Consider the following 10,426-nt stretch of genomic DNA (forward strand, 5'->3'; position numbering starts at 1 on the left):
CTAGATAGACTATTTGGGGAAGGTCCATTTGAGGACATGTCAGACTGAAGGAGGAAGGACCTTGTAGGCCAGGAGGGGACTTCATAGTTTATTCTGAGAAAGGGAAAGTGCTTGTGAAGAGAAGAGGATTTAGAGGAGCGGGAGCAAGGACAGAAGTTCTGTGTTAGGGTGGAGGCTATTGGAGAAGGAAGAAGATGGATGGATTTGAGGTATGGTTTGGAGGTAAACTGACCAGACTGTTGGAAACTAGTAAGCGACACACTTCTAAGTAATCTATAGGTCAAAGGGGAATAATAAAATACTCTGAACTGAATGAAATGAAAAGGCAATGTGTCAAGATTTATTGTACCTAGCTATAGTTGTTCCACCAGGAAATTTTGTAGCACTAAAAGCATACATGAGAGGGGTGTGTGTGTCTCAAGTCAATAATCTAACTCCTACCTCAAAGACCTGAAAAAAGAAGAGCTAAGTATATCCAAATCAAACAGAAAAAAGGAAGTAATAAAAAGAGCAGAAACCAAGGAAATTAAAAGCAGATAAACAGTAGAGAAAATCAACCAAAGAACTGTGTTTTTCTTTTCCCACAAGATCAATAAAATTGACAAACTTCTATCAAGACTGACAAAAAAAAAGACAGAATTTCAAATATCAAGAATGAAATTGGGCATTCCTGCAAATCCTGCAGACGTCAAAAGAGAATAATACAAACAACTCTGCACATGTAAATTTGACAACTTAGATTAAATGGACCAATTCCTCAAAAAAACTACAATCTCTACAACTTGCTCAGCATAAAACAGATAAATTGAATAGCTCTATACCTGTTGAGAAATGTGTAGGCCCAGGTGATTTCACGGGAGAATTCTTTTTTTTTTTTTTTAATATATTTTATTGATATTTTACAGAGAGGAAGGGAGAGGGATAGAGAGCTAGAAACATCGATGAGAGAGAAACATCGATCAGCTGCCTCCTGCACACCTCCCACTGGGGGTGTGCCCGCAACCAAGGTACATGCTCTTGACCGGAATCGAACCTGGGACCCTTCAGTCCGCAGGCCGACGCTCTATCCACTGAGCCAAACCGGTTTCGGCTCACTGGAGAATTCTTACTCTCTCAAACATTTAAAGAAAAGTTGGCACCAGTTCTGTGTGATTTTCCCCCCAGAAAAGAGAGAAGGAGGGAATACTTCCCAATTCATCTTATAAAGTCAATATTACCCTGATACCAAAACTGACAAAAACAGTACCAAAAAGGGGGACATCTCTTATAAATATACATATGAATATCCTTAATAAAATAGTGGCAAATAGAATTCAAAAACAAACAAAACAAACCACCACACCATTGTCAAACAGGGTTGATTATAGGGATGGAGGCTAGTTTCGTGTTTGAAAGTCAGTGTAATTCACCATATTGAAATCATATGGACATATGAAGAAAAAAACATTTCACAATAGTTATCCTATTACCAACAGACTTATGGTAAAAGACTGATTTGAATGTTTTTCCCCTACAGTGGGGAACAGGGTAAGATATCTGCTCTCACCGCTCTTAATTCAGTATAGTCCTTCCTGGAAGTTCCAGCCAGTGAAATAAGGCAACAAAAGGAAATAAAGGCATGGAAATTGAAGAGTAAGAAATAGCCCTGGCTGGTGTGGCTCAGTTGGACATCGTCCTGTGCACCAAAAGGTTGCCAGTTTGATTCCCAGTCAGGGCACATGCCCAGCTTGTGGGCTTAATCCCTGGTGGGGGGTGTGCAGGAGGCAGCCTATCAAGGTTTCGCTGTCACATTGATGTTTCCCTCTCTCTTCATCTTTCTAAAAATCAAAAGTCTTTTTTAAATATGATCCTCACCTCACAATATTTTTCCCATTGATTATTTTAGAGAGAGTGAATGGGAGGGCGAGAGAGAAACACCAACAAGAGAGAGACATTGATTGGTTGCCTCCTGCATGCTCCACAGTGGTGATCGAGCCCACAACCTGAGTATCTGCCCTGACTTGGAATTGAACTGTGACCTCTTGGTTCATAGGTTGATGGTCAACCACTGAGCCATGCCAGCTGGGCAATTTTTTAAAAATATTTTATTGATTTTTTACAGAGAGGAAGGGAGAGGGAGAGAGTTAGAAACATTGATGAGAGAGAAACATCAATCAGCTGCCTACTGCACACCCCCTACTGGGGATGTGCCTGCAACCAAGGTACATGCCCTTGACTGGAATTGAACCTGAGACCCTTGAGTCCGCGGGCCGACCTCTATCCACTGAGCCAAGCCGGTCAGGGTTTAAAAAATTTATTTTTATTGATTTTAGAGAGGAAGGGAGAGGGATAGATAGAAACATCAATGATAAGAGAGAATTATTGATTGGCTGCCTCCTACACACCCCCTACTAGGGAACAAGCCTGCAACCCAGAATCGCACAATGACCTCCTGGTTAATAGGTCGATGCTCAACCACTGAGCCATGCTGGCTGGGCTAAAAATCTTTTTTAAAAAGCAAAGTAAGCCTGGCTGTTGTGGCTTAGTGAATGGTTGAGCTCAACCCATGAACCAAGAGGTCCCAGCCAGGACTCGATCCCCAGTAGAGGGCGTCCAGGAGACAGCCAATCTGTTTCTCACATTGATGTTTCTCTCTTCCACTCCCTTCCTCTCTCTAAAAATCAATGAAAACATTTTTTAAAAAATGAAGACAAGTTGCAGAATGGGAGAAATATTTGCAAATCACATATCTGACAAAGGACTACTTAACATATCATCTGCCAGGGCTTACGAAGGGGATTCAGGGCAGGAAGGCAATAGGTGTGACTATGAACAGGCAACAGGAGGGATCCTAGTGAAGATGGAAATGTCCTGTGTTCTTAACTGTGCCAATACCAGCATCCTGGTTGTGATGTAGTTATACAAGCTCTTACCACTGGGGACTCTGAGTGAAGGATACATGGGGCCTTTATTATTTCTTAGAACTACGTGCAAATCTACACTTATATCAAAATGTAGTTAACTTTAAAAAAACAAAATCTCCCTAGTTCTCCACCATTGATGAGCAAAGGCATGCCCACTGCTCTGTCCCTGCTCTCCACTCTGTCCATGCCACCCTGCATAGTGACTCTCCCTGGACCAAACCCTGCAACCTCCACCCCTCATGGGGCTCCTTTCCCCAAAACACACAATGCCCACTGGCACAGCAGGAGGGCTGTACAATGCCTTGGGGCCCACTGGTACAGCAGGAGGGCCTACATGTGGTAGCTATGAGATAGGAGGTCCTTGGGCAGTAGTGACTAGCATGAGGAGTGCCTGTGGTGGGGGCTGGCTGGGCACAATGGAAAGCACATGAAAGGTGGAGGGCCAAAATTAAGGCAGGGTGGTGTATTCTCTTCCCACACACAATCCCATAACTAAAAATTAACTTTTTAAAATATTTTTTTCATTGATATTTAGAGGGGAAGGGAGAAAGAAACATCGATGAGAGAAACATCCATCCCCTGCCTCCTGCACACCCCTCAGTGGGGAATAAGCCTGCAACCCAGGCATGTGCCCCGACCAGGAATCGAACCAGCAACCTCCTGGTGCATGGGTCAGTGCTCAACCACTGAATAGCACTGGCTAGGCTAAAAATTACCCCTGGTGTTTTTATTATTAATAATACTCACCTGAGGGTATGCTTATTGATTTTAGAGAGAGGGGAAGGGAGAGAGAAACATCAATGTGTGAGAGAACATAGATTGGTTGCCTTTTGTATGAGCCCCACCGGGGATCAAACCCACAACCTAGGTATGTGCCCTGACTGGGAATCAGACCCACAACCTTTCAATATACAGGACGATGTTCCAACCAACTAAGCCACACTGGCCAGGGCTTGGTGTTTGATTTTTTTGACGTTTGCATCTCACTTTTTCCCTCACTGTATCAGCCATCATTTGCAAGTAAATATTTTGAAAGTGGAGTCAGCAGGTCTGGAGGATTGGCTGGCCATTGGGAATGGGGGAAAGGTGGGGGTAGGCAACTAAGGATGGGTCAAGGGTTCCCAGAACTGACAGATTCTGTTCTTCCCCTGTGGAAGCTCAGGCTCTGTAGAATCATTCCCCGTTAGGAAAGGACATGGGTGGGTGACTAGACAGTCCGTCCAGCAAAAATCCAGGGAGCTTTCTCGTCCGAATGTGAAGAGGAAATCAGTGAAGCCAGGAAGTGTCAGGCAGTTGAGGGGTAGGAGCAGGCTTGGCAAAGGCCATTGGCTGCCCTCCCTCACTGCTCTCTTGCCCCTCCCCATCTGCCCCTGTTCTCTTGGTGGCCCATGTAGGTGTATGCCCATGCTGGCGCCACACTGGAGGGGAAGATGTACATTACCTGCGGCCGCAGAGGGGAGGACTACCTAAGGGAGACACATTGCTATGACCCAGACAGCAACACCTGGCAAACTCTGGCAGATGGGCCTGTGCGGCGGGCCTGGCACGGCATGGCCACCCTCCTGGACAAGCTGTATGTGATCGGGGGCAGCAACAATGATGCTGGCTACAGGAGGGATGTACACCAGGTAAGTGCGGCTGGGCTGCCTTACACACGTGTTATTATTCTGCCCCTCCCAATTGTTATGGATGAAAAATTATTTGTAACATGTGCCTCCTTTTTATTTATTTATATTTTTATTGATTTCAGAGAGGGAGAGAGAGAAACATCAACGATGAGAATCATTGATCGGCTGCCTCCTGAAAGCCCGCTACTGGGCATGTGCCCTTGACCGGAATTGAACCCGGGACCCTTCAGTCCACAGACTGACGTTCTATCCACTGAACCAAACCAGCTAGGGCTGTTTTTTTTTTAAGCAGTTTCAGGTTCCAGCAAAAAAATTTTTAATGATTTTATTTTGCAGTTTGGTTCACAGCAAAATTGAACAGAAACTAGATAGAGCACAGAGGATTTTTGAAAGTACGAAAATACTTTGTATGATATTAAAATGATGGGTACATGTCAGTATACATTTGTCCAGACCCATAGAATGTACACCACCAAGAGTGAGCCCTAACTATGGATTTTGGGTGATTACATGTCAGTGTAGATTCATCAATTGTAACAAATGTCCCACTCTTGTAGGGGATGTCGACAGTGAGTGTGTGTGGGAATGGGGGTATATGGAAAATCTCTGTACTTTCTGTTAATTAAAAAAAATTTTTTTTAGAGTAGTTTTAGGTTTACTACAAAATTAAGAAGGTATAGAGATTTCCCGTATATGCCCTGCTTCCACGCATGCACAGCTTCCCTCAGTATCAACAACCCCTACATGTGACACATTTGTTACAATTGATGACTCCACAGTTTACATCAGGGTTCACTCTTGGTGGTGTACATTCTGTGGGTTTGGACAAATGTCTAATGACATGTGTCTACCATTATAATCATATGGAATAGTTTCACTTATTTTTATTATTATTAAAAACCTTAATTATAAAGTTAATATAACCACATTGCAGAACCTTTAAATAATGGAGAAGGGTGAAGAAAAACACGCATAATCCAGCCCCATGCCACTATTTTTTTGTCCTTCTACCTATGCATGGTTTCCACCCAATTATAGTTAAAGAACCTCCCATTCTGCTTCTGGCTGAAGTTCATTGAGGATGTCTTCCAGTTAATATTTGATCTCCATAGACACTACTTACCCCTACCTCACTGGCTGTGCAGAATTCTTCAGACTAGTATATCATGTGGGTTGGTCTAAGTTTTAACTGTTCCAATAACATAGTAAGTAACATTTGCTTTATAGAGCTTTTCCGGTATATTGGGTTATTTCCAAGGCTAGAGCAATGGTTCTCAAAGTATGGTTCCCAGACCAGTAGCATTCACATTCTATTAGAATGCACTAGAAATGCAGATTCTCAGGCCCAACCCAAGATGCACGGAGGAAGCTCTGGGGGTGGACTCAGCAATCTCTTTTTAAACAACCTCCTTCCCCCAGTGGTGAGACCAACTGGACTCTAGTGTATTTGTTTCCTATTGCTGCCATGACAGTTCACTACAAATTTCGCAACTTAAAGCAACATACCTGTATTCCATATCCTTGTTTGCTCAGGGTTTTGGCAGATTCAGTTCTTTGTGGTTGTAGGACTGAGGTCCCTGTTTCCTTTCGGGCTGTCAGCTAAAGGCCCTTTATGGCTTCTAGAGACCTCTGCATTCCCTGGCATGGGGCCACTTCATCTTCAAAGCCAACAACAGCAGGTTGTCCTTCTCATCTCTCCTGTCACACCTTCCCTTCTGCTTTCAAGGGCTTGTGAAACTAAGTGGTTCCACCAGGATAACCTCCCTTATCCATGTTCACACCCTTAATCACATCTGCAGAGTTCCTTCTGCTATGTTAAGTAACACAAGTTCTAGAAATGAGGACATGGCCTTTGGAGGGCCAGTATTCTGCATATCCTAGCTGGAGAACCAAAGCTGATTATTAAGTCAAAAAGGTAAGATTTGTATGGCTCTTAATACATATTGCCAAATTGCTTTTTTCCTGGCTTGTCAGACAAGTGCATAGCAGTGTGGCTTCACTACATCTTCACCAGCATTTGGTTGTATGGGTTTTGGTTATGGTTGCTGGTTAACTAAAAATACATTTTTATTGATTTCAGAGAGGAAGGAAGAGGGAGAAAGAGAGAGAAACATCAATGCTGAGAGAGAATCATTGATCAGCTGCCTCCTGCATGCCCCACCCTGGGGGTTGAGCTCGCAACCCGGGGCATATGCCCTGACTGGGAATTGAACCCTGACCTCCTGGTTCATGGGTCGACGCTTAACCACTGAGCCACGCCAACCAGGCTATTTTGCATTTTTTGAGTTACTAGTAGGTTGAACATTTTTCCATGTATTTGTTTATTGTTTGGGGTATTTTGAGAAAAGAGAACAGTGAGGGTCATTAGCAGTAGCTATTTCCATATTTTATTTGCACTTCCACCTGGTGCGGGGTGCTGCCGGTGGGGGTAGGGGCGGGGGGGTGGATAAAGATATCACATGGGACCTCAGTCATCTTCAGTCTTGTGGAGGGGAGAGAACCAGTGCCACCAGACCATGGAAAATAACAGCCACCAACTGGAAGACACCCACACACTGGGGGCCACAGGCTGACTGAGGGCTCTGGAGGTGGGACAGAGTGTCAGTCTGGCCCTTGGACAGGATGTTTTAACACTGGCCCTGAACCCTTCCTCCATGGGGGCAGGGTTTGCCCGCAGCCCTGCCTGTCCCTCAGCTTTGGTTCGAATCCAGGGCCTGGCTGCGAGTGTTGTCCTGCCCAGCTGGTCTAGGCCAGGCTGGCAGCCCCGTCCCAGCAGGTGCCCCAGCTTTACTTTGACTTTGCAGGTGGCCTGCTACAGCTGCACATCCGGGCAGTGGTCATCTGTCTGCCCACTCCCAGCGGGGCATGGTGAGCCTGGCATTGCTGTGCTGGACAACAGGATCTATGTGCTGGGCGGCCGCTCACACAACCGTGGCAGCCGCACGGGCTACGTGCACATCTATGACGTGGAGAAGGACTGCTGGGAGGAGGGGCCCCAGCTGGACAACTCCATCTCGGGCCTGGCGGCCTGTGTGCTCACCCTGCCCCGTTCCCTGCTCCTGGAGCCGTCCCATGGGACCCCTGACCGCCAAGCCGACCCGGACTTCGCCTCGGAGGTGATGAGTGTATCTGACTGGGAGGAGTTTGACAACTCCAGCGAAGATTAGGGCTCTGGGGCTGGTGTCAACAGGAAGGGAAGGGTGGCAGGAGCTCCGAGGGCCGCCCAGGCCAGAGCACTTTACCCCAGGGCATGAGGCCCTTCCTTCTGCACCCCAGCCAGCTGGCTCTCCACCCTCCCTTCACACCAGCCTATCTGCCAGCTTGCAGCAGGTCTTTGTGGGGCTCTGTAGATCCTGGCTGTGGATCACCGTGCAGGGAGAAGTGTTTGAGAAGGCTCTGGTCCCCTGAAGGGGTTTACCAGGCCTGCTGCTCCTCAGCTCACACAGGGTGTGCCGTCACCAGCTGTCTTGGCCTCCCTGGTTCTGGTCCCTGCTGGGCTGAGAAGGTGTCCTCCAAAGGGATCTGTGCACTGGCACCCGGTGCGGCAGCCGAGGTATATTGAGTCCCCTCTGTGGGCAGGGCTAGGGTGGGCCCCTCACCTACCCAGTAGCCAGGAGAGCAATTGAGAGCTCCCAAGGACTGGAGAGGGAGCAGAGATGCATAAAGTTGCTTGAGACTGGTTCTAGTGATAAGAAGATCCCCTACAGCTGGGCTTTTCTGACCCCATGTTGTTGATAAATGAAATAAATCATCTTACAAAAGGTATGAATTGTTCTTGTGGCCATGGCCTTAATTTCTTGCACAGCCTGTCCGAGGCTGCAGCACTGGGAAGCACCGGTTCCCTTCTGGGGTGAAAGTGACTGCCGGCAATACCGCGCTGGTGTGGGATTTGGCAGTGGGAGGCCAAAATCCTGTCTCAAAGGCAAGAGCACAGTACACTCACCAGCTAGAAGGGTGCCACCTAGAGACCCGCCTAGTCCGGGACAGGTGGTCACCTGGTCTGCTGGAGTACTTCTCTGAGGAGGAGCTCTTTGAACAGTTGGCAATACTTGGGCCCCAAATAAAGCTCATCCTGAGGTTCAGGAAGGGGGCTCCAGCGCCAGGGGAGGGAGGCCCTGTCGGGATGGGCTCCTTCCCACTTCCTGGATCCCGGTGTGTGGCGGGAGTGGGAAGCTGCACTTCCTACGTATTCGCCAGGTGAGTTAAGTTCTTAGCTCCCTGGTGCAGTGGATGGGACCTTTCTGGGCCACCAACTTTGCCTCTGCTCATCAGAGCTTCCGCCTGAACAGTCTCTTGCCTGTCACAGGTTCTGCACCAGCAACCCGCACTGCCCTGCGGGATCTGTGACTTCCGAGGGCTCTGTCCTCTCGCAGTCATAGAGACCACTGAGCCTTCTCTGTTACTTGGTGCCTTGCCCAGAGCCTGCTGCGACTAGCACCATGCCATGGATGGGAGGGGAGCAGAGAGGCAGTGTGAGCTGCTAATGAGAGGAAGGCATGTGGAGAGGGACAGGAAATCAGTTGCTTTGGGTTCTCCTTTTTGATTCCTTAAGGACTTTGGGGTGTGGGGGTTGCTGCCTGCTCCTCAGGGCCATGCAAGTGACCTTGCTTGCTGTCTCCTGGGGCTGGGTACTCCTGAGGAAACACGCCCCCACTCCCTAACCCCACGTGACATCATACACCCCCACTTCAGGGTGGCAAGCTCAGTGTGACCCTGGTAGGTCACTTCCAATGGGACAGGCTGGCCACATTCTCCAGTGTCTTCTCCCCTGTTCCTGAGGGTGAATATGAGAACATGGGACCAGAGTAAGGACCCAGCACATCCTTTCTGCCACCACCTTACAGGCCAGGCTAGCAGTTCCTGCAGACCCCAGAGGTTTCTGGGAAGGAGAGCCCCAGAAATGCTTTCCCCACCCGTTATCTTCAGTATGTCCCAAGCTTGGTGCTGTCTCCCCACCCAGAGCCACCAAGGCCTGGCCATAACTTTACAAGAGACCTCTGGTCTCGGGAGGTGAGGGGAGTCTTTGATGCTGTGAGCATGGGCTGGGGTAAGGGATCCGGAAAGCTGGGCAGCAGCCTGGCCCTGCCATTGCAGCCTTGGGGCCCAGCCTGGCATTTGTGGCAACACTTCCCCCACCTCCTGCCCATGGGTCTCAGCAGCCCAGGCTCACAGGCCCTACATTCATGCTTTAATTTGGCTTGTGCTCATCCCTTTCTGCGTATAAAATCCTCACCCTTCAGTTGACCACCTTCAGGAAGCCATCCTGGCCAGAACAGGTCAGCTTGGGCTCTAGGCGCCCACAGTTTGCCTGTGTGATTGTCTGTGGGTACCAGGGTACCACAACTTTCTAATCCTGGTATTCACCTGGCACCAGGCCAGGCACATGGACCATCATTCATTCCACCCGCACTTCTCAGTCTCAGATAGCGTTGTGGTGGTGTCCGGGACAGATATGGACCCTGCCTTCAACACCAGATCTCGCCGCCATGGCACACACGCAGGGGGGCTCTGGGTCTGAATGAGACAAGGCTGGGATGGTCCGTGTCCTGCAGGCAGCGGGGGGCAGCCAGATAGGAGATTAGGAAAACTACAATGGTTGGTATATAGATGGGGTGAGTAGAGATCTGAGACATTCAGGAGTGGAGGCATTGTCCAGTGGTATTCTTCACAGGTGGGAATTGGGGGCGAGGAGCAGTTGTGGGGGAAGGGGAAAGAAGGTGATGGGGTCTGAGGTGCCTGTTCATGACTTCAGTCCAGCTGGGGCGAGTGCATCCAGCCCTGGGGTCTGTGCCTCTAAAGCTGGGAAGGGGGCAGGGCTGCCACAGGCAGCTGGGCGTTACTACCACCACATGGACCTCTGCTGGCTCTGTTGGTGGCAGCCAATGGGGGCCTCCC

General features: G+C 48.6%; 1 protein-coding gene across 1 annotated transcript in view; it reads left to right on the forward strand.

Annotated features, from left to right (window-relative positions):
- The window catches only part of KLHL22 (kelch like family member 22), a 28,617-nt gene extending 20,321 nt beyond the window's left edge, over positions 1-8,296 (forward strand). Inside the window, exons 6-7 of the mRNA XM_080650519.1 lie at positions 4,298-4,531; positions 7,336-8,296. Of these exons, the coding sequence (XP_080506645.1) occupies positions 4,298-4,531; positions 7,336-7,698 (597 nt within the window). The 3' untranslated portion in view covers positions 7,699-8,296. The remainder of the gene's footprint in view (positions 1-4,297; positions 4,532-7,335) is intronic.
- Positions 8,297-10,426: the final 2,130 nt, after the last annotated feature.

The sequence above is a fragment of the Plecotus auritus genome (assembly GCF_963455305.1).
Source record: "Plecotus auritus genome assembly, chromosome: 13".
NCBI lineage: Eukaryota > Metazoa > Chordata > Mammalia > Chiroptera > Vespertilionidae > Plecotus > Plecotus auritus.